Here is a 24,058-nt window from a genome sequence, read left to right as displayed (position 1 = left end):
GAACTGATGCTTTTCAATTGTGATATTGGAGAAGACTCTTGAGAGTCCCTTGGACAGTACGGAGATCAAACCAGTCAATTCTAAAGGAAATCAGTCTAAATATTCATGGGAAGGACTGATGCTAAAGCTGAAGCTCCAATACTTTGGCCACCTGATATGAATAGCTGATTCATTGGAAAGACCCTGATGCTGGGAAAGTTTGAGGGCAGGAGGAGAATGGGGCAACAGTGGGTGAGATGGTTGGATGGCATCATCAACTCCATGGACATAAGTTTGAACAAACTCTGAGAGATAGTGAAGGGCAGGGAAACCTGGCGTGCTGCAGTCCATGGAGTCACAGAGATTTGCACATGACTGACCCACTGAACAACAACAGAGGGTTTTCTGGTAGTTGTGATAATGTTTAATAGCTCATGAAATCATCTTTGCAGCCCTTCCTTCTTTTTCCTGGAGTAAATAAACACACACAGCAGGCATTGCTCCTTGCCTTGAGTAAGGGGCTGTGAGACTTTTCAGATATATCATTCTTGGTTATATAAAATCAAAATACAATGCTTTTTAAAAATATTTGGCAAATTTCAATTATCTGGAGGATAGTTTGTTACTGATAAGGGGAGCCTTTGGGTAATTAATACAAAAGTAGTTGAATACCACTAGAAGTTTGGTACTTTCTAGCATATGCCGTTTCATTTAGTCTTGTCAAAAACAGTGCCTCCACTTTGCCCCCACAAATTATAGCAGAAGTGATTTGCCCAAGTTGAGCTTTGGTATAGGGGGATGCTGTGTCTGAGGATCATCACCAGTCTCTCAGCATTTTTTTTTTTTGGAATGATTTTTAAAACTATATAAATGGATACAAAAAAGAATGAAGACCAATAGCAAATAGAAGGGTGATAAAAGTAAAGAACCCAGGCACCTGGACACAAAAGCAAAAAGACTCTAAAGACTCTTTGGACGGAAGAGGGGGAGCAAGCAGCTCCACTTTTCTGTAGCTCACTCGGTTCTGAATTTATCCTTATACTAAATTAGGGCAGAAAAGTGCTACTAAATAATGAAAATTATAAAGAATTAGAAAATTAGATTATTATTGATTTGTACTATTTAAGGAAAGAAGAGCATAAAAAACAAGAGCATAAATTTTGACACTGAGACCATTTTTTAAAGGATTATTAAAATCAGGACATTTTACCATTTAAGCTTGTCAATAAGTGTAGCCATTTCCCCTATACATCATGTAAATATCCCAAATACCATCTAATACATGAAAATTACATATTTATAAATTATATTAGAAAATTACTTTATGAAGAGGAAGATAAAAATTTTTGTCTATTTTATCTCCATGAATATAGAGATTAATATATTGGTGACCGAACAGAAACAGAGACAAATGAAAATGGAAACACATGGTCCAAAACTTACAAGCTGCAGCAGAAGCAGCTCTAAGAGGGAAGTTTCTAGCAACACAATCTTCCCTCAAGAAACAAGAAGAATCTCAAATAAACAACCTAAGCTTTTAAACTAGCCATTAAAAGAATGAAATCATGCCATTTGGAACAACTGGATAGACCTACAGAGTGTCATACTGAGTGAAGTAAGTCAGACAGAGAAGAAGGATCGTGACATCCCTTGTACGTGGAATCTAAAAATAAGTTATTTCAGTGAGCCCAGACTTTTGCATCTTTCCATACATAGAAAAGCGCTAAATTCCTTAACTGGAGAGGTCTGATTTTAAGTAACAGTAATCTTTTGATGTTCCAACTACCTGGTCTTTTTGCAAAAACTCCTATATAGCCAAACAAGGTCAGTCCCTCCATTTAGACCATATTTGGGTACATGGGACTCAAAATTTCTTGCTTAAATGCTCTAGCCTCTTCCAGAGCTGCATGAGCCTCATCCCCCATCTGTCTCGCCTATGGTGAGCTCACCTACATCTCAGAGGTAGCCAAAGGCAGAGGGTTTTTAGGTAGGATTTAGACTTGCAGGTTGAGATATGCTTCAATGCCTGCTGGGTGGGGTTGGGAGTGGCAAGAGAAGGTGGGAGTGTGGGCCAACTGTCTCCATGTTTATACTTTCAAAGTTAGTGGCAGGTGTGGGTCCAGGGTCCCTTTGGGAAAGGAAAAATACTATTCCTTCCTTCCCACTGAGTCACCCCTTTCCACCCTTCCTCTTCCTCTAGGGTGGATTAAAAGACTTCTTGCAGAAAAACACATCAACCAACATATGAACAAAAAACAAGACCTCAGATTATACCTACATTGCAAATGAGTGCAACTCACCCACCCAGATGTTGAGCATTTAGTGGACCACCCACCAACATGCCTTTGAAGGGTCACCCTTAAGAGGTTTGGGGGGAGGGTTAGCCTCTGAAGGGCACAAACAGGGATTGATACCGGCCTAAGGCTGGTAGGGAGAGAGGACATCTCAGAGGGGACCATTGGAAGTCAGCCTCGTTGGCATCTTGGTGCTGGCATTTGGAAGGCTCTCCCTCTAGAATAAGGGTCTACCACCTCTTATTCTCTGAACAACCTCATCTTCAAAAGTTTACTGACTTGGAAACCAAATGTGATAAATGCTGTGGAGCTATTCTGGCTGAAACAAGGTTGGAGAGCAGGGTGACTGTCCTGCTTGGTGACCCTCTCATCAGCTCCTGAGGAACAAGTTGGAAACTTCCAGATCTAGAGAAATAAGCTTGATGCAAGAAGCACAGATCAGGCTGTTCTAGGCCCCAAGGGCAGGAGCTCAGGGACAAACTGGGGGCGAAGCAGACCAGCGCTGGGCCCAGGGCAGCCTCCCACCTTCCTCAGGGCCAGAACACATAGGCAACTTCTCCATGTTACCGTCATCTGCCTTTAAATAAGGCAATGTAAGAAGGTCTCTGTGATGTGCAAAGAACTAAGTAAACATGGGTGACATCCACCAGTGAAAGAGAAGATGCGGATACTTGTGACCTGGGTATTCTATCTTGTCATCTACCCTGATCCTTTTGTTCAGACTCCTGTGCTGGTTACGAAACCAACGTCTGTCAGCTTACACCCACCCATTTATACTCTACTCTGTGGCACTGGGGCTACGACTCTGCAAACTACAATTCTCTGTGGCCAACTAACTCCAGGTTAGGCTCTGTCAGCAAGGCTGGAGGAAGGAGCAGGGACTCTCTCCTTCCTCACTGAGCATAACTCCAGCAATGACAGCTCTTTCAAATAGCAGTGTCTTCCTGTTTTTTTCTACACTCCCAGCACCAGCCTCAGAGATACAAGGCAGTTGCCTCTCATTGGAGGTCTGGGTTCCAGCTCTGCTGGGCCCCTCTGCCAAGCATCTAATTAATTAGGACCCCAGTCTCTCTCTTTTGCTTTACAGTCCCAGCTGCCTGCTGCATTTACTGCCTCTGTGTTTATCTTGACATTCCTCGTTTGCCTTTTCAGCCTCCAGTACCTGTCTAGGTTAAATTCTCTCTGTCAGAATGACTGGTGTGGTTTCTGTTTTCCTATTGAGACCTGATTGATAGACACCCCTGAAAAGCATCACTTGGGGAACAGATGAGGGTGTAGCCTTGCCTGAGCTCAACTGCAGAAACTGCCAGCAGCCCCAATTAGTCAACCTTTCTGGTAAAGAAACTCTCTTGTCACCGGAAAACCCCCTAATCTAATGCAACATTTATAAACAAACTCACTCCAGGAGGGAAGGTTTAATTTAAGAAAGCAAGTAGGAGCTGTAAGTCTTTTCATTTCAATCAAAACTGCCAGAATCAGTTAGCTTCGAAGCTAGTCAGATGGCCCCAAAGCTGCCATCTGCCCAGCAGCTGTCCTGTCACCAAGGAAACCACAAGTCAGGGTGGGAAGCAAAGAACAGGGCCCCCAGGAACCAGCCTGAAACTCGATCATCTGGCAAGTTTGTCATGATCAACTAGGCCAAAGTGCAGCATCTCTTGTAAGAATGATTCCCTGAAATTCTGCCTCAATCCACCTGCCTTCTGTTTCCCAAATTGGGAATATGCCCACCTCTGAGAAAGATGTGCATGAGATAACAAAGGGAGTCACTTGCTTCCTCAATAACAGATGAGGCAGACAGTCTGCTGCATTGCCAACACGGCTGGTGTCTTTGGGACTCCCTCTCTGCTTTCCCAGGCCCCAGTGACGTCCACCCCTGAGTGGTGGCTATCAAGTCTCCCCATGCTCCTCATGCCGCAGCACCAGAGGAGCAGCTCTGCAAAGCCCCTTTCCTCTGTCTGAATGGATATTTGATGTCACCACCCTGCAAATAATTAAATAAGCTTCTATCTTATTAATGACTGGTAACTTCAAATGTGACAAGAGGATTCACTCATTTAATTGCTCGTTCCAGAAATATTCCCTGAGCACCTCCTGTGTACCAAGCACTAGGCTGGGCATTAATAATAATGATTAATCATGTATTAGTGCTGGATGGAACCAGTAGACACTTAAATAGGGCAGTCAGGGAAGGCAGTTCTGAGAAGGGGACATCTCAGCTGTATTTCAGACATCTACTGCTATGCAACAAACCACCTCAAAACTTAGTGGCTTAAAACAATGGTAGCAGTTGTTTTGCTTACAAATGTGTCATTTAGGTGGGGGTTGGTAAAGCATGTCTCTGCTCTACCTAGCATCAACTGGAGCAGCTTGGAGGATGGGGACTGGACTTATCTGAAGTCTTCCTTATTTACATGTCTAGTGATTGATGTTGGCTGTTGCCAGGGACCGGAACTGGGGCAGTCAGCAAAAATACCTTCCTGTAGCCTCTCCACGAGACTGCTTGAATGATGGCTGCATTCCAAGGACAAGCCTCCCAAGAGGGAGAATGAAGTCAGAAGCTTTATCACCTTTTTCAAGCTAGTTGTAGCAAGTTATACAGAGTTACTTCTGCAGCATTTTATTCATTGGAAGCAAGAGGAGGGAAAGTGGGATTCCACTTTTTAAGAGATTAAAGTCTAAGAATTTGTAGATGTGTTTAAAACCATCACCTAAAGAAGAAATCAGTAGGAGAGCATTCCTGGAAGAGGTCTTAGTATGTGAAGGCCCTGAGGGTGGGAAAACCTTATGTGTTCAAGGCAATGAAAGAATAGCAATGCTGGAGCATGGTGAGCAAGAGGGCCTATATGAGATGAGGTTAGAGGTGACCAAGCCATATGAAGCAGTTATACGAGTTTGAAATTTATTCTGAGTACAAGGGAGCCATTGACTGATTTAAGATTCAAATTCACACCTTGGAATAATCCTCCAGTTGCTAAGCAGAGGATAGATTGAGCCAATGTTAGAATAGGGAAAACCAGTTAGGACACTATTGGAATGGTCCAGAGGAGAGATGATGATGACTTGGGTAAGAATGTTGGCACTGGAGATGAAAAGAAGTAGAGGCATTTGAAAAAAGGTGAGCAAAATAGAAAGAATTTATTAATAGAGTGGACGTGAGGCTGAAGGAAAAGAAGGTAGGTAAGAAAAAGGATTCTTGGGTTTAAGGCTCTGGCATCTGTATGGATAGCAGAACCATTTGCTTGGAATGCTAGGAGGGGGTACTTACTGATATGTGTGAAAGGTAAAATCTAGAGTCTATTTTTAAGCATTTCAAATTTGAGACATTTAAGAAATATACTAGTGGCAAGGAACAATGATAGCTGGATACACAAGCCTGAAACATAGTGGAGAGTGTGGGGCTGGAAATATAAATTTGGGAATCTTTAGTCTACAGATAGTATTTAAAGCCATGGTCCTGGATGAGCTCATTTAGGGACCTAGAGTGAGAAAAATAGAATGAAGGGTTAGCCCTAGGAAAAGTAACCTACAAAGGAGACTGAGAAAGAGTGACTAGAAAGAGGAGCTGGGAAACTAGGGTATTGGATGTCATAGAAACCAAGAGAGGAGGCTTAGAAAGAGGGAATTCAGAAATAAAGAACTGATCTAAACGACCTTAAAGCTCTCTCATATCTGGATGTTTATGATTTTATGAATATCTCAAATCCCTTCTAGATTCGAAATTCTGTGACTCAATTGCATCTTTGGAAAAACAAACTTCCTGATGAATCGTTGGGTATCTCCAAAGACTATAAAAATTAATTCTTGGTGATGAGGAATTTTGTATCTTGTCCTTAAAGTGAACACAGGTAACATCAAGTCTAGAATGAAAATAAGGCTCCTTGGAGAGAAACTTAGGCAACAGTACAAATGGAAAAAATATAAGTGGGGTTATCTGATCTCTTTCCAGTAGGGCTCATTTAGTCACAGTAGACCCAGAGGTTGGGCACAGATGACAGCCCTGGTCTTTAGACAGGGACATGTGTGAGCCCTATCCTTGTTTTCTGCCCCTGGGGACACTCTCCCAACCTTTACTCCACGTGTAGGGTTGACCTATAGCCTTGAGGAACCCTAAGATTTGTGCCCTGGGCCCTGGTCTGGGAGGGCAGCCTGACAACTGGATTGCTCCTACTGGCTGATGTGATTTTGTGTGAGACTGGGTTACCAGTCTGACACACTGATTTCGGGTGACTCTCACATCAGACACTGGGCACTGGACTACTGATGATCAGTGCCAACATTTTGACCTGAGCTGCCTATGTGTGCACACCTCAGCTCTTACCCATCTGTGTTCCAACCGTAGTGTCATCTCTGATTTATACTCAAAGGTATGGGACAGTGGCAGGCGTCCTTTACTCTGCATAGCCCCTTGCCACTGGGAGCTTTCATCCCACACCCTCCTCAGCCTTCACATCACACATGAGTCCTCCAGGGTGACTGTGCATAACTCCTCTGAGGGCTTTTAAGACTATTGCTTTGCAATGACAGCAGGCTCTTCCAACTAATGTCCTCTCTTGCCTCCAGATGATATGGTGATAGTATACTTTCCCAGGTCAGTCTTCAACTATGCCTAAGGAATGGACATTTCTTGTGTTACTGGGACTGTTTTTCTTGCTCCATTCATGTCTCCTTACCTCTCTTCCCTTTTGATGGTTGTGTGTTTGGAAGCAGGACTGCAGACAACACTAAAATGATCATAGTCTAAAAATGCAGTGATTATAGCCTAAAGAATTCAAGAGAAAAGGTGATTTGAAGATGTGTTGTTATACGTTAATACTATAAAATGCCAAACAGAAAATTTAATATAATCAGAAATTGGATTATCATTCATACTTTCATGTATGTAAGGCTTGGGGAGGCTTGCATTTTTTGGTCATCACCAATGAAGCAGAGACACTCTCTGAGAGAGCATGCATAGGTGCCACAGTCTATGTTGCAGCATCATGAGTCATGATGTAACCAGCATTAAAGAAACGGTATTAGAGGACTGCAGAGGCACAAACAGTGGACAAAAACCCCAAACCCAAAGCCATATTGTTTCAATACAAACAGGTTTCAGAGAGCTCTGACATTTTGAGCAATTGTTTTTCCTATTGTGTTGCTCCGTTTTTCTCATTGCGAGAGTTATAATATTAGCCTAGACAGCATAAATAGATGTTTCCTTGCACCTCAACAGGAATAATTGGTGCCTGGACTCTATGAAGAGTCTTCATGTGCATTGTTAATACAACAAACAAATCCTCTATTGATGATCCTAAATCTTCACTGATGTAGAATACTAGCACTTCACAAGGGTCCATAACTTTTGAAAGACATTTTAAGATCAAATTGTTTAGATAGACAAAAGCCCTGAAAAAAATATCTTTCTGAGTTCCTGTACACCAGGGGAAGCCCTGGTCATTGATGATCTTGAAAATGCAATCCCAGTGGATGGTGGTATTAAATACTTCACTGGAGTAAGTGCAAGAGGGAGCAAAAAAAGAGAAATAGGAGATAATGAATATAGGTAAGTTTGCAAAAGGTTTTCTTTTTTTTTTTCAAATAAGAGCAAAGAAATGAGGCAGAAGTTGGAGGGGGTGTGTGGGTCAAGAGCAAATATTTTAGTAAAGATGTATGCTAATAGGAGGGCTTTCCAGGTTGTGCTAGTGGTAAAGAACCTGCCTGCCTGCCTGCCTGCCTGCCAATGCAGAGACATGAGACATGGGTTTGATCCCTGGGTTGGGAAGATCCCCTGGAGGAGGACATGGCAACCCACTCCAGTATTCTTGCCTGGAGAATCCCATGGACAGAGGAGTCTGGTGAGCTACAGTCCATAGGATTGCAAAGAGTTGAACATGATTGAAGCAACTTCAGTTCAGTTCACTTCAGTTGCTCAGTCATGTCCAATTCTTTGTGACCCCATGAATCGCAGCACGCCAGGCCTCCCTGTCCATCACCAACTCCCGGAGTTCACTCAGACTCATGTCCATCAAGTCCGTGATGCCATCCAGCCATCTCATCCTGGGTCGTCCCCTTTTCCTCCTGCCCCCAATTCCTCCCAGCATCAGAGTCTTTTCCAATGAGTCAACTCTTCGCATGAGGTGGACAAAGTACCGGAGTTTCAGCTTTAGCATCATTCCTTCCAAAGAAATCCCAGGGCTGATCTCCTTCAGAATGGATTGGTTGGATCTCCTTGCAGTCCAAGGGACTCTCAAGAGTCTTCTCCAACACCACAGTTCAAAAGCATTAATTCTTTGGCGCTCAGCCTTCTTCACAGTCCAACTCTCACATCCATACATGACCACAGGAAAAACCATAGCCTAGTTGGCAAAGTCATGTCTCTGCTTTTGAATATGCTGTCTAGGTTGGTCATAACTTTTCTCCCAAGGAGTAAGCATCTTTTAATGTCATGGCTGCAGTCACCATCTGCAGTGATTTTGGAGCCCAAAAAAGTAAAGTCTGACACTGTTTCCACTATTTCCCCATCTATTTCCCACGAAGTGATGGGACCGGATGCCAAGATCTTCGTTTTCTGAATGTTGAGCTTTAAGCCAACTTTTTCACTCTTCTCTTTCACTTTCATCAAGAGGCTTTTTAGTTCCTCTGCACTTCCTGCCATAAGTGTGGTGTCATCTGCATATCTGAGGTTGTTGATATTTCTCCCAGAAATCTTGATTCCAGCTCGTGTTTCTTTCAGTCCAGCGTTTCTCATGATGTACTCTGCATAGAAGTTAAATAAGCAGGGTGACAATATGCAGCCTTGACGTACTCTCTTTCCTATTTGGAGCCAGTCTCTTGTTCCATGTCCAGTTCGAACTGTTGCTTCCTGACCTGTATACAGATTTCTCAAGAAGCAGGTTAGGTGGTCTGGTATTCCCATCTCTTTCAGAATTTTCCACAGTTTATTGTGATCCACACAGTCAAAGGCTTTGGCATAGTCAAGAAAGCAGAAATAGATGTTTTTCTGGAACTCTCTTGCTTTTTCCATGATCCAGCAGATGTTGGCAATTTGATCTCTGGTTCCTCTGCCTTTTCTAAAACCAGCTTGAACATCAGGAAGTTCACGGTTCACATATTGTTGAAGCCTGGCTTGGAGAATTTTGAGCATTACTTTACTAGCATGTGAGATGAGTGCAATTGTGTGGTAGTTTGAGCATTCTTTGGCATTGCCTTTCTTTGGGATTGCAATGAAAACTGCCCTTTTCCAGTCCTGTGGCCACTGCTGAGTTTTCCAAATTTGTTGGCATATTGAGTGCAGCACTTTCACAGCATCATCTTTCAGGATTTGAAATAGCTCAACTGGAATTCCATCACCTCCACTAGCTTTGTTTGTAGTGATGCTTTCTAAGGCCCACTTGGCTTCACATTCCAGGATGTCTGGCTCTAGCTGAGTGATCACACCATCGTGATTATCCGGGTCGTGAAGATCTTTTCTGTAGAGTTCTTCTGTGTATTTTTGCCACCTCTTCTTACTATCTTCTGCTTCTGTTAGGTTCACACCATTTCTGTCCTTTATCGAGCCCATCTTTGCATGAAATATTCCCTTGGTATCTCTAATTTTCTTGAAGAGATCTCGAGTCTCTCCCATTCTGTTCTTTTCCTCTATTTCTTTGCATTGATCACTGAAGAAGGCTTTCTTATCTCTTCTTGCTATTCTTTGGAACTCTGCATTCAGATGCTTATATCTTTCCTTTTCTCCTTTGCTTTTCACCTCTCTTCTTTTCGCAGCTATTTGTAAGGCCTCCCCAGACAGCCATTTTGCTTTTTTGCATTTCTTTTCCATGGGGATGGTCTTGATCCCTGTCTACTGTACAATGTCACAAACCTCATTCCATAGTTCATCAGGCACTCTATCTATCAGATGTAGGCCCTTAATCTATTTCTCATTTCCACTGTATAATCATAAGGGATTTGATTTAGGTCATACCTGAATGGTCTAGCGGTTTTCCCTACTTTCTTCAATTTGAGTCTGAATTTGGTAATAAGGAGTTCATGATCTGGGCCACAGTCAGCTCCTGGTCTTGTTTTTGACTGTATAGAGCTTCTCCATCTTTGGCTGCAAAGCACACACTTACCAACAGGCATGGTTCAGCAGAAGGAGGAAAAGTAGATGTTGTAGGAGAAAGAAAGAGAGAGTGAGAGGAAGAGAGAGAAGAGATGCCACAGTGACTTTCTTGGGAAAGCAAGAAGGGTTGGAAATCTGATGGACAAAGGTGGAGAGAATGGCCTTGGAGAGAAGCACTGACATTTCAGTCTAGTATCAGCTGGGACGGCAGAGCACCTGGCTGTAGGTACTGTTTGGTGAGTAGGTGTGGTGATGACAGTGGGCAGAAGCTCCAACCTCAGTGCTTCTATTTTCTCTGTGAAATAGCAACCGAGGTCGTCAGCAGAGAGAGCCAAGGGATTGAGAAGGGGTGATATATTTGAGAAGTAAAGAGAAGGTGTCAAATTCTCATCTGGTGAGTAGGCAAGTGAGCAGAATGTGGTGGGATTGCTGGCTGCTCTGATTTTCACTTGAAACTGACCATAAGACTTGTAAGAACAGTCAGTTTGGTTTTTGTTGTTGATGTTTTTGTTGTTCTCTCAATCTGCACACAGCTGCATCAGTGTCAGTGCAGAATAGACACAAGATTCGATTTAACTCGGGTTGGTGTGTCGTATACAGATGTGAGAACTGGATCATAAAGAAGGCTGAGCGCCCAAGAATTGATGCTTTTAAACTGTGGTGTTGGAGAAGACTCTTGAGAGTCCCTTGGACTGCGAGGAGATCCAACCAGTCCATTCTGAAGGAAATCAGTCCTGAATATTCACTGGAGGGACTGATGCTGAAAATGAAGCTCCAATATTTTGGCCACCTGATACAAAGAAGTGACTCATAGGAAAAGACCCTGCTGCTTGGAAAGACTGAAGGCAGGAGGAGAAGGGGAGGACAGAGGATCAGATGGTTGGATGGCATCACTGACTCGATGGACATGGGTTTGAGCAAGCTCTGGGAGTTGGTGACGGACAGGGAGGCCTGGCATGCTGCAGTACATGGGGTCATGAAGAGTCGGACATCACCGAGTGACTGAACTGGTGTGCCATTATCAACCGATTGCTTTTTAGTACCAGATCCACCTTCACTGCTTGCTGGCAAGATCGGAAGCTTTCTCTTCAGCCACTTGATTATGATTTTATGCTATATCAGTAGCGTGCATTGGAGGACAAAAGGGGATATTTCTTGGTCCCAGTGTGCTTTTTTGAGAACGCGTTTTTGTAGTGCAGAGTGGCCAGCAGTGTGCAGCACCTCTCCTTAGGCATGTTTCCGAAACACCCTAGAAAGTGAATTGCCCATGAGTCCAGCCATACACAGGGCACTTAAGTGACTTTGGGGCTCAGGGAGTCATGGCTGCGACCTCCGCAACAAGACCTTGATCGCAGCTCTGGTGGGATGGGGTGCTCTTTCGTGTTCATTTCATCCTTGGGTTTTCTACCTCAGCTTGGGAGCATACATGTAATTAATTCCTCTGTTCTTTACAGTTCTCTTTGCACCTTAATAGTCAATCCCCTATCATAATTACGAATTTTTAAACTTTACTGTTCAAATTCTGTGATTTCTTTCTCCTAATTGGACTCTGTTACAGATGAGGTTTTATCACAGAAAGTGGGAAGAATTGTTAAAATATTGTCCATCACTTTTCCCTCCCACATTTTTATTGCTTCTATTTTAGTCTCCTCCAGTAGCATATAAATTTGTTCAAGTTTCTCCTATATATTTCTATTACTGCTGTATTTCCTTTTACAATCAAGTTTCTCAGAGGCGGCAAGATGGCGCGTGAGAGTCATCAGGCACAGTAAGAGAGAGCCCCAGACCCCAGAAGATGTGACTTGTGCTTAAACGCTCGACAGGTGCCTAGAAGAACTCGCTGGTGTGCTCGGCCGCGTGAGGGGCGGAGTCACACGCCCGTAGAGGGCGTGGCTTCCAGCGCGCGCGGGAAAGGGGCCGGCGCCGCCTGCGCGCACACAGTTGGCGGCCGCGCGCAGGACGCTCAGGGCCGGGATGGCGGCGGTGGCGCCTGGAAGCGGGGCTTCCCGGGAGGAGGAGGGCACCGGTGGGGACGCAGCCACTCCGCAGCCCCCAGCCCCGACGAGTGCGCCCGGAGCTCGTCTCTCGAGGCTGCCTCTGGCGCGAGTGAAGGCCTTGGTGAAGGCGGACCCCGACGTGACTCTCGCGGGACAGGAAGCCATCTTCATTCTGGCACGCGCCGCGGTGCGGCTTGGGCACAATGGGGCGGGGATGGGGGGGTGCGCGGTGCGTGGCGACGGGCGGGGCTCGGGGCTTCTCCGAAGGGCGGGGCTTAGCCATCCTTTGGTCCTGGTTTGGGGAGCATCGGGAGCGTAGGGCGGGGTGTTCTGAGGCCCGGGAGGTGAGAAAAGTGCTAGGGCGGATTCTGAGATGGTGAGTATAGGAAGAGAAGACAGAAAAAGGATCCAATGTCGATACAGTAGTACTGGTTTGCTGACACACCTACCTCTTCAAGAGGGCCTGGACGCGACTTTATAACTTGCATCTCTAGTTTAACAGAACTTGGAGGAGTCTCAAGTGAGTGAGTGGGGTGGATCTACAAGTGAGGGGCGGATGCATGTTCAGCAGTTGCGGGAGGGGGAAGGGGAATAGACCATCAAGTCCAGGAAAACCTTCAGCTTCCCTGAGAACCTCCCTTTCACCCCCGCCCCCACCCCCACCAAAGAAGCACGCACACGGATTGTATTGGAATTCATGGAAACAGTTCTCTGTTTTTTTGTTTTGTTTTCAAATTTTCGTTTGTATATTATAACTTTTTCAGTTTTTTTTTTTCCTGCTTATTTTCTTCACAGGAACTGTTTGTGGAAACCATTGCAAAAGATGCCTACTGTTGTGCTCAACAAGGGAAGAGGAAAACTCTCCAGAGGAGAGATTTGGGTAGAGTGTCACTGTGGTATCTTGGATCTGGAGGCAGACAAGGGAGGCCTGGGCTGGGCCCGTCGAGGCTTTCCCTTATGCCAGTCGAGATGGCATCACTATAGGATGAGAGGTGCCCCAGGTCTCATCCTGTGATGTTTTCTGGTGGGCTGCCACAGTGCCAGAAATGCATTTCTAATCGGTATGCTTTGGGTGGCTAGAGAAGTGCTGGACAGAGAACCAAAGGAGTCTAGGCATTGCCAAAGCTGACTAGATCCCTTTATACCTTCAGCCATGTTGTACTAGGCATGACTTTTTTTTCACTTAGGTGTTCGATTTTTTACTCCACCTTGTAGCCAGTAACACTAGAACATGTGTAAATTCATATACCATAATCTCACTTGGCCTGCTACATAGCCAAACTCTTCTCTGATAACTTTCAGAGCAAAGATGTTTCCCTCCATGAACAGTAATTACCCAGGCTTTTCTTATTTTCTTACTCTCTTTTTAAAAATTTTAGTTCCCTGACTGGGGATCAAACCCTTGCCCCTTGCATTGGGGCCCAGAGTCTTAATTAACCACTGAACGGCCAGGGAAGTCCCTTTTCTTACTCTCCTAGAGAGATAGCTGATGTGTAGGATTTGATGGTGGAGTAGATTTGTATTTCAAGGTAGCAAGGGGCAAATTTTATGAATGCCCTCATTGCATAAAGCCTCATGCAGGTCACTGTGTGGGTCGTGCTTTTGTAAGAGATTGATGCCCAAATGACTGAAGTTAGTCAGATGTCCCTTTACTCTGTGTTTCAGATAATGCAATAGAAGCTGTGGATGAATTTGCTTTTCTGGAAGGTGAGTTCTCTATCAGTAGGGAATCGTTTCCATCTGTCTTTCCTGTGCTAACGATCTGAGTTCAAAACCTTATAAAAGCGAATGGCCTGGTTCTTTCTTCATGTAGAAATAATTTTTCTCCCTGTTTGCTATTTCAGATAGGAAAAACAAATTCTAATTCAAATGCCCTTGAATAATTAGAACTTCCTCCTGAAAACTGCTTAACCATGGAAAATGGGAGGGACTCTGAAGAACCCAGTGGAGTTAGGTAGATTCAGAAGTTTGAGTCTTACTTTGCCCTTCTTAGATATAAATCTTACCCCTCATCATAATGCTGGAGATCAGAAGTGATTGCCAGCATTTAAAGGGTTGTTTCTTGTTCTTGTATCTTCTTCGGCAATCTGTGTAATTATTTTGTTGCTGTGAGATACTGTTCTGGCCTGTGTTATTTTTTCCTTAGGAATTTCAGGTTAACTCCTGTTTTCTGACTAAATCTCATAGAAATAGAAAATATTTGAAATTCCTTATTTTAGCTAACTTTTCTTAGCGCTCTAACTCTTACTTAATTCGTAAATTTGATTGGCTTTCTATTTCCTGCGTGTATTCTGATTGAAGAGCTTTGTGAAAGCTGTGTACCTTCAGTTCATTCTCACCTTTACCATACCAGGATGTTCTCTCTGCCTCCCTGAAGCCTTATCACTTTCAGAAATCTTTTTTTGAATTATTTCAGGTTTTTTTTTTTTTTTTTTTTACACCCCTTTGTTCTGCAGCTGTAATCAGCCTAGTCTCTGGCCCTTTTGGTTGTTGTCATTACTCAGTCTCCAAGTCATGTCTACCTCTTTGCAACCCCACGTACTATAGCATGTCAGGCTCCTCTGTCCTCCACTTCTGGAGTTTGCTCAAATTCATGTCCACTGAATTGGTGATGCTATCTAACCATCTCATTCTCTGTCGCCCCCTTCTCCTGTTGCCTTCAATCTTTCCAGCCTCAGGATCTTTTCCAGTGAGTTGGCCCTTCACTTCAGATGGCCAGAGTATTGGAGCTTCAGCATTAGTGCTTCCAATGAGTATTCAAGGTTGATTTTCTTTAAGATTGACTGGTTTGATCTCCTTGCTGTCCAAGGGACTCTCAAGGGTCTTCTCCAGCACCACAATTTGAAGGCATCAATTCATCGGTACTCAGCCTTCTTTATGGCCCAGCTCTCTCATCTGTAGATGACTACTGCAAAAACTGTAGCTTTGAATGTATGGATATATTATTTTAAATGTCTTTTAAGATACATTCCTATGCCTAGCTTTAAGCCTAGATTATTGAGTATTCTCTTAATTTGTAGATCTTTTTTTAAGCCTCTTTTCTGCATACTCATCTAAAAAATAACTTGTTGGCTGTCTACCTAAGGTGGGCACCTACTTGTGATTGACATCCTGTCAGTTCTTCAGTCAAAAATGTTTGGAGCCTAACTAGCTGTTTGTTTTTATTTTTAAATATGGAATGCTTCATGAATTTGTGTGTCGTCCTTGCTCAGGGGCCACGCTAATCTTCCCTGTATTGTTAAATTTTAGTAAATGTGCTGCTGAAGTGAGCACTCTGTTTGTTTTTAATCACCATCTTTTCAAAGAGATGAGCAATTTATTTAAGTTTCTGCCTTAAAGACATAAGAGTACCAACCTGTGGTGCCAGGATGATAAATTGGAGAGTACTAGGAATAGGAGTGTAGAAAACTTACGAAGTTTTCCGCTTTAGCCTATACGGTACCTAATGCTTAGCTTGGATTTTTAATAAATGGCCGTATAATAAGTGGTGGATGTGTTCATTTCATCTTTGGATTCAGTAATCTCAGTAATTGAATCCCTTTGGCGGGTCATTTTAGCCCCCTAGGATTTAATCAGTATTATGTTATTTTGTACTTGGTAAAGTGAATGTTCTTAAGTCCTTAGATGTGTATGTTCTAAGTGGAATTTTTTTTTTAATCGAGTCAGTATATGTTCATGATTAAAAGTCAGATAGTTACCTTATGACTTACAATACAATGTAGCTGCTGCCCCTCATCTTGTCATTATTTCTGTTTTTAGCTTTCCAGATGGTTTCTTCTATTTTTGAATAGTATGCTTTGTTGTTGGTTTATCAACTCTAGATGTTGTCTTTTGACTTCCAGCGATGATAAAGGTAGTTTTGGTAAACCTATACTACCCCGTCAATCCTTTCCCTCTCTTTTGGTTTTGGCAGTTTTATCATTATTTTTAGTTCCTCTTTACAATTTATGTAACATACTAAAACACGTATTTTTTGTTGACAACTCACTTTGTAAGGTAGGACTGTTGGTGCACTTTTTCCTTCCTTTCCCGTTATTAGCTCACTTCTGGCTCTAACTTTGTGTCAAGGCTGAAAACATACCTCCTTATCATAATTAAATCTTCCATGCTTAATAGGTTGAGTTTAGAAGTTGAAAAATGGTATTAAGAACAGTCTGCCTTTAACCTCTCTGTCCTTTAATCTCTTACATAGGTCCCCTCCTTTCAGGCCACTGTTTTTCATCTCTTTTGTAAGCTTCTGGATATTTCATGCAGATATGTTTATGTGTGTGTGTGTATTCTTTTCTAAGAACCTTCCCTTGTGAAAGAATATAGCATAGAATGTGTGTCTTTTTCTTGTGTGGATTCTGTCACACATCCTGTATACCTGATTCACATTTCTACCAGGAGGGAATGACAGTTCCCATTGCTCCCCATTCTCACCAGTTCTTGGTATTATCGGAGTTTTATTTTTTCAAGTTTGGTAGGAACAACATTGGTGGGACTTTTTATCATGAAAGAGTGTTGGATTTTGTTAAATGCGTTTCCTGCATCTATGAAAATGATCATATGGTTTTTAATCTTTTCTTTTGTTAATGTGAATATTGAACTGTCCTTGTATCCTGGAATAAAGTCCACTTGATCACAGCATATGATTCTTTTTAATATATTGTTGGATTTGGTTTGCTAATATTTTTTGAGAGTATTTGTGTTGATATTCATCAGTGGTGTTGGGCTGTAATTTTTTTTTTTTTTTTTAGTTTGTCTCATTTTGGTATCAGGGTAATAATGGTGGTCTTACTGTAGAATGAATTTGGGAGTATTTCCTTCTGCAGGTTTTGGAATAGTTTGAGAAGGATAGGTATTAAGCTCTTGCTGTATGTTTGGTAGAATTTCTCTGAAGCTGTCTGGTCCTGGACTTCTGTTTGCTGCATATTTTTTGATTACTGGTTCAGTTTTACTACTGGTGGTCCAGCTATTCAGATTATTTTTCCTTCCTCATTCAGTCTTGGAATGTTGTCTGTTAGTAGAAATGTATCCTTGTTAAAATTTTCACGGTTCATCTGTTCTTTTTCCTAGTTCAGTTAGCATTCTTATTACTAATGCTTTAAACTCTTTATCTGGTAAATTATTTATTTTTGTTTCATTAGTTGTTCTTTGAGGGTTTTTTCCCTTGTTCTTTCATTTTTAAAGAAATTCCTCTCTTTCCATTTTGCTTAAGATTTCTCTGTCTCTGTGAAATTAGGTGAAACAGTTACCCATCCTGGTCTGAAGGGGAGTGCTTATTTGGGAGCATCTCTATAGTGTGTGTGCTCAGTGACTTGGATGGGAGAGTTGGATTTTAAGTGAACACGAGTCACATCTTACCTCAGTGTGCTGGCAGCTATCACCTTAGTAGAAGGTGGGGCTGGACATGGAGGGGCCAGAGCCAAAGAGAGGTGTGACCTGGGTCTTCTTCACTCATCAGTTGCCAGCACTGCCCTATCATGAGTGATGTCAGGTCCCAAACTGCTGGAGCAGAAGCCCTTAGAGGAAGGTCCAGCTTGGTTCTGTTGATGTTGAGTGTGTGTTCTTTCTTCCGCCAGGCATCAGCACTGTTGCTCCGAAGGAGTGCAGGGCTAGAACCAGAAGGGCTAAGTTGGGCACCTCGTGGAGGCGGGGGCCTGTGGTTGGGTGGTCCTGGCATCAGTCGGAGCTATAGGCTGCTGGTGAGCTCCTGCTGCTGTGAATGCTAGAAGTGGTGCCCTTCCCTTGTTTGGACGCTGTGCTCGGCTTGAGCCTGCCCTGTCCCCCACAGTTGTGCATGTTCCTCAGCAGTGGCAGCCTTTGCCCTAGTGGAGAGCTGTCCTGTGGGGCGAGAGGACCAGAGTAGGGGCTTGACACGGACTGGGGTGCGTGCAGGGGTGGTCCCAGCACCAGTCAGAACTCCAGAGCACTCCTGATTTACCACCCTGTGACCAGTGATGGGCTCCCTTGTTCTCAGACGCCCCGCCAGATCCAAGCTGGCTTTGTCCCTCACGGCCGAGTGTTTTGCTCAGCCGTGGCAGCCTTTGCCCTAGCATGGAGCTGCACTCTGGAGCAGGTGGGCGCGGGGGAGGCGCTTGGCATGGGCTGAGGCGCGCACTGGGTAGTCACGGTTCCAGAATGCTGCTTCTGCCGTGTTTGGGGAGTAAGCAAGTGTGCGTGTACATTTGTCGTGAGTGGAGTCTAGGTTTTTTACAACCACCTTGTCAGTCCCCATAGATTTCAGACCAGCTAAGCAGGACTCATCCTCCCTGTGTTAGGCGCCAGAGCTGGGGTGCCCTTGTTGAGATTCAGACTGCTCAGTACCCAGGGAGGAGCTCCACCATCGATCCGCCTTATCTTCTGTATCTACTCCTGGGGCACAGGCCCTGACCTGGCCTCTTCCCTTCCCTTCCTAACTCTGTGGGGATCTTTCTTACAGCTTTGACTGTACAGGAGTTTTTCTGCCAATCTCCAGTTAGTTTTCAGGAAGAATTTCTCTACGTGCGGATGTATTTTTGGTGTGTATGATGTGAATTGTTTAAAAAAAACCTCAGGCTTATAGTCTTTGTCTTTAAGTGGAGCATTTAATTTAATGTAATTAATGTATATGGGTTAAATGTACCATCTTATTTTGTGCTGTTTGTCCTTATTTTATGTTTTTTCTGTTTTTTGCCTTTTAAGTATAATTTATTCAGCATTCTCCCTATTATTTTGGGAATTATAATCTCTTTTTTGTTATCCTACCAGTTATTACATACATCCTTAATTTATCAGAGCCTAATGTTAATACTTTTCCCTTTATCCTCAAAAAAATAGGATCTTAGAATCCATTAGCTCAGTGTACCAGGCCCACATCCCGCACTCATGCTGTTATTGTCACCTCTTTTGTCTTTGGCACTTCACATAAGGCATTATTATTGCTGTGTTGTACAGGCAGTGATACATGAATTTATCCATATATTTATACTGTCTTTGCTTGTTTTATTTCTTCTCCATTTGTGATCATTTTCTTTCCGAAATAAATCATCAAGGGTCTGGTGGTAGCAAACTCTGCTTTTGTTTTTTTGTTTTTGTATTTTGGGGGGTCTAAAAGTACCTTTTTAAAAGTTTTTTTTTTCTACCTGCTCTGGCTCACTGATTTACTTTCTTTATTGAAAGGTGTTTTGCTGAATATAGAATTCTAGGTGAAACTTTCTTTGTTTTAGCACATTGAAGTGCTCATTCTTCTCTTTTTGGGCCTCTGTTGCTTCTTTAGAAGCTAATTTACCCCCTTTTCTGGTTTTGAAGATTTCCTCTGTCTTTGATTTTTCTGTAGTTTCACTCCAATGTATCCAGGAGTAATTTCCTAAGTTTGCTTCAGTTCAGTTCAGTTCAGTCGCTCAGTCGTGTCCGACTCTTTGCGACCCCATGAACCGCAGCACGCCAGGCCTCCCTATCTATCACCAACTCCTGGAGGTCACTCAGACTCACGTCCATTGAGTCAGTGATGCCATTCAGCCATCTCATCCTCTGTCATCCCCTTCTCCTCCTGCCCCTAATCCCTCCCAGCATCAAAGTCTTTTCCAATGAGTCAGCTCTTTGCATGAGGTGGCCAAAGTACTGGAGTTTCAGCTTTAGCATCATTCCTTCCGCAGAACACCGCTTTTTAAATCTATGGATTGAGGTCTTCCTCTCCTGGAGAAGTCTCATCCTCTCTCCTTTCTCTCGTTCTTTCTGCTTTCTCTCTGGGATTTGCATTAAGCATATGCTAAAAGTTAACTATAATTTTGCCTCTCCATGATGTATTCTGTGTAATTTTCCTGACTTTACAGTTTATAATTCTCTCTCCAGTGGTCTTGTCTTCTTTAAATTTTTTCTCTTGAGTTATTATTTTCACTTCTTGTTTCTGTAGTTTTTAGTGTTTGTGAATTCCATTTCATTACTTTTGAAATATCTTTTGTCATTTTTTGTTTGTATTTGCTGCAGATGTTTTGAAGGTTGTCTTTCATTTCCTTACCCATAGTATGTACACTTGTTTATAGTAGTTGCTGCTGCTGCTGCTGCTGAGTCGCTTCAGTCGTGTCCGACTCTATGCGACCCCGTAGACGGCAGCCCACCAGGCTCCCCCGTCCCTGGGATTCTCCAGGCAAGAACATGAGTGGGTTGCCATTTCCTTCTCCAGTGTGTGAAAGTGAAAAGTGAAAGTGAAGTCGCTCAGTCGTGTCTGACTCTTAGTGACCCCATGGACTGCAGCCTACCAGGCTCCTCGTCTGTGGGATTTTCCAGGCAAGAGTACTGGAGTCGGGTGCCATTGCCTTCTCCGTGTTTATAGTCTATGTCCAGTCTAATATTCAAAGCCCTTTAAGGCTGGTTTACTTACTTTTCTGGTTTTATTGTTTCTCTTGGTACTGTATCATGGTCTTTTTCCCCTATATGCCTAGTTGTCTTGGTATATTTGGTCTTGGTATTTGAAAAAGTTACTTGTTGGATGATCACTTGAGGCCTTTATAATGAGACCTTTCTCCAAAGAGTTTTATTTGTTTCTGCAAGGCACATAGAGGCAGGTATCAGTGCAGGACCTTTTTCTTAAATCCAGGACTTGAGGATTTCTTGATCACTGTGTTGATATAATGTGTGATGTCAGGTCTGTGAGGGGACTGATTTAATTCTACTTCAGCCTTACTCTGAGGGTGTAGCCTTTTGGGAATCCAGCTTTTAAAGAGGGGGTGATTATCAAACCTTTCTAGTTGGGCACATTCTCATATTTGACTCTTCATTGCCTTCGTCAAATCACAACACAGTTTCTCGGCTCTCTTTTGGGTTGGCTGGTTCCCCTGAAGTCAAAGCAGTTTTGGAGGCTAGGTGTTCTTTGTGTTCTTGCCTTCTCTAGGTTTTGGATTTACCTTTTCATGAGGCCTGTTTGATGCCTGAAGGATTTTCTTTTTAAAAATATTTTAAATCAGCTGTATCAGTTTGATCTCAGCAGGAACTTGCCATTGTCAAAAGCAGAGGCTATTAAAAAATTTGAGGTATTCCTTCTTTGTTTTGTTGTTTTGTTGTTTGCTTACATGTTCTTTCCCCAAGTTATTCTTTTTACTTTCCTTTTACTAGATGGGCGTTCTTCAAATGCCTTGTAATTTTTATTCTATTTTAGAATGTGGGAATAAGAAGGCTCTTTGGAACTTATGTATGTATCTGTGTGGAGGGTGGTTTTTGCCTTGCAATTTTATATGAGTGTGGGTAGAGGTGGAACCAGATGTTATGTTGGGGGCCTTCAGAGGTCAGAATTGCAGAAAGCTTGACTGTGGGAAGCTAGAATTTTTCAGAAGCTACGCTAGTTCCCCAGATAATTCATTTAGTTCTTTAGAAGAAAGCCTGCTGATTTTGTTTATCATCTTTTTCAAAAGACTATAAACTCTACTTAGAGAACTTACTTATTTTGTATCACTCACCCCTTGTGTAGTCTCCACAGATGCTCATCAAGTAACACAACTTCTTAGCCCTTTTCCCACCACTAATTTGAATTGTCTAGACTCAACTGCCCACCCTCATAATGACATGTTTTTTCCCCAAGGATCTTTTGGATGGGTGTTTCTCAAAATTAATATTTTGGCCTTAGAAGCACTGCTAGTACCAAAGCATCTTTCACTTGGCCCATTTTGCTGCATTCATCCAGTTCTTGAAGCACCTTGCTTTAAGCATCGCTCTCTGTGTTTTTAGGTACTTTGGATTGATTGCTGAGCTGGGCAGTTTGGTGAGCCTGGACCTGCATCCTTCAGCTAGACCCTCTGCAGGCCTCAGCTTTGAAGAAGAGTCTTTAACATGTTGAACTTCCGCATTTTTTCTGTTCTACGTTCACCTAAGCCTGAACAAGCCTGTTAGCTTTAATCTACAAGGTCTTCCACTACTTGGGTCTTCCATTTCTGGCCTGGATGCAGCTGCTTATGGTAGAAATATAGAAAATGGTGTGTGTAGGTTGGTTAATAAATGATAAGGATCAAATAAAGGTTTCTGATCAACTTTAGCCTTATGTGTTTTATAATCTTGTGTGTATTCTTGCCTTATGACTGGAGAGCCACCATGCCTAGCCACAGATCTTTCTGATCTTTCCTGATAGCTGTTGTAAACCTCAGTCTTTCATTTATCTTTTTTTTTTTTAGCACATCAGCAAAATGTGACTCCAGAATTTACAGGATGTCACTTAAGGTCTTCAGAGGTCAATAAATGCGATCCTAGATATAAAATCAGTTAAAATATTTTAATAGCATTTGTTGTTGTTTAGTTGCTAAGGCATGTCCAACTCTAGCCCACCAGGCTCCTCTGTCCATGGGATTTCCCAGGCAAGAGTACTGGAGTGGGTTGCCATTTCCTTCTCCAGGGGATCTTCCTGACCCAGGGATTGGACTTGTCTCCTGCATTAGCAGGTTCATTCTTTACCACCAGATGCAGGCTATAGTCCATAGAGTTGCAGCAGAGTCGAACACGACTTAGCGACTAAACAGCCACCATACAATTTACCCATTTAAAGTGTACATTTAAGTAGATTTTAGTTTATTCACAGATGCATACAACTGCTGCTGTGGTCAATTTTATAACATTGTTAAGGGAATTATAGGTGGTATTTTATGTCTGGCCTCTTTCACTTAAGATAATCTTTGTGATGTTTTATAGCATATATCAGTACCCATTCCTTTATTTTAAAAATTGTGGTATACAGAACATCAAATGTGTCATTTTAGTGATTTTTAAGTATACAGTTCTGTGGTATTAAGTATATTCCCATTGTAATCACCATTATCCGTCTCCAGAGCATTTTTCATCTTCCCGTACTGAAACTGAACCCATTAAAAAAATCCCCTATTCTTTCCTTCACCAGGCCCTGGCTGAATTTTGTGTTTTGATGGAAGGTGTGGGTGTCAGGAGGAAGGAGGCAGAGAACTTAGAAAGTAGTTGTTAAGAAAAGCAGGAAGCTTTGAACAGTGGAGGTTAAGTATTTTTGGATCATGAATGAAAGGTACAAAGTCTAAATCTCCCTAGAAAATGTACAGATGCTTAATCCTGTAATGTTACAGAAAAGCTGCGTAGGTAGTAGAGACTTGTGTACTCCTCAGCTAGTTCCCCATTTCTAACGCCTTACATTACCAGGTACATTTGTCAAAACTAGGAAACTGACATATATCACTATTAAGTCCAGGCTTTTGGGGTTTCTTTAATTTTCCCATTAATATCCTTTTCCTATTCTAATATCCAATCCAATACATTACATTTACTTGTCCTGTCTCCCCAGTCTCCTGGTCTATGACAATTTCTCAGTCTGTTCTCTCTTCATGACTGATAGCTTTCAGTAGCACTGGGGAGGTATCTTGTAGACTGTCCCCATCATGGGTTTGTCTGTTTTTGTTATGATTAGTTCCAGAGCTTTGCATATAATTTCAGGGGTTGCACAGGCCCCTGAGGCCCTTACGTGGGCCTTCTATTTTATTACTCTAGATAGGAATTTAAAAGGGAATGCAGGGCCCGGCTGTTCGAGGGAGAAGTCCCCGCAGAGTTAGATCATTTTCTTATTTCTCTCGGGACCTGGACTCCGTGCCAGGGTCTATAGGTCGGGCCCTTCTGCCCTTTGGGTCCCACCCCTGGGACCTCCATCCTGGTGGCCTTCGTCCATTGCCAGGCACAGTCCAGCAGTCAGCGAGACCTAGGCCTCCAAGTCATCCCAGGAGGCCACCTTCCCCTCCCCAACTCGG

At 42.9% G+C, this 24,058-nt stretch overlaps 1 protein-coding gene across 1 annotated transcript; it reads left to right on the top strand.

Moving 5' to 3' along the window:
• On the top strand, nucleotides 12,272-22,338 carry POLE4 (DNA polymerase epsilon 4, accessory subunit). The gene is made up of 4 exons (XM_018054975.1): nucleotides 12,272-12,537; nucleotides 13,146-13,230; nucleotides 14,016-14,057; nucleotides 22,035-22,338. Exons 1-4 carry the CDS (start codon nucleotides 12,328-12,330, stop codon nucleotides 22,046-22,048), a joined length of 351 nt encoding a protein of 116 aa, XP_017910464.1. The 5' UTR covers nucleotides 12,272-12,327; the 3' UTR covers nucleotides 22,049-22,338.

This window comes from Capra hircus, chromosome 11 (assembly GCF_001704415.2).
Source record: "Capra hircus breed San Clemente chromosome 11, ASM170441v1, whole genome shotgun sequence".
Taxonomy (NCBI): Eukaryota; Metazoa; Chordata; class Mammalia; order Artiodactyla; family Bovidae; genus Capra; species Capra hircus.
The sequence above is the reverse complement of the archived record's forward strand: the minus strand, read 5'-3'. Positions and strand labels throughout refer to the sequence as shown.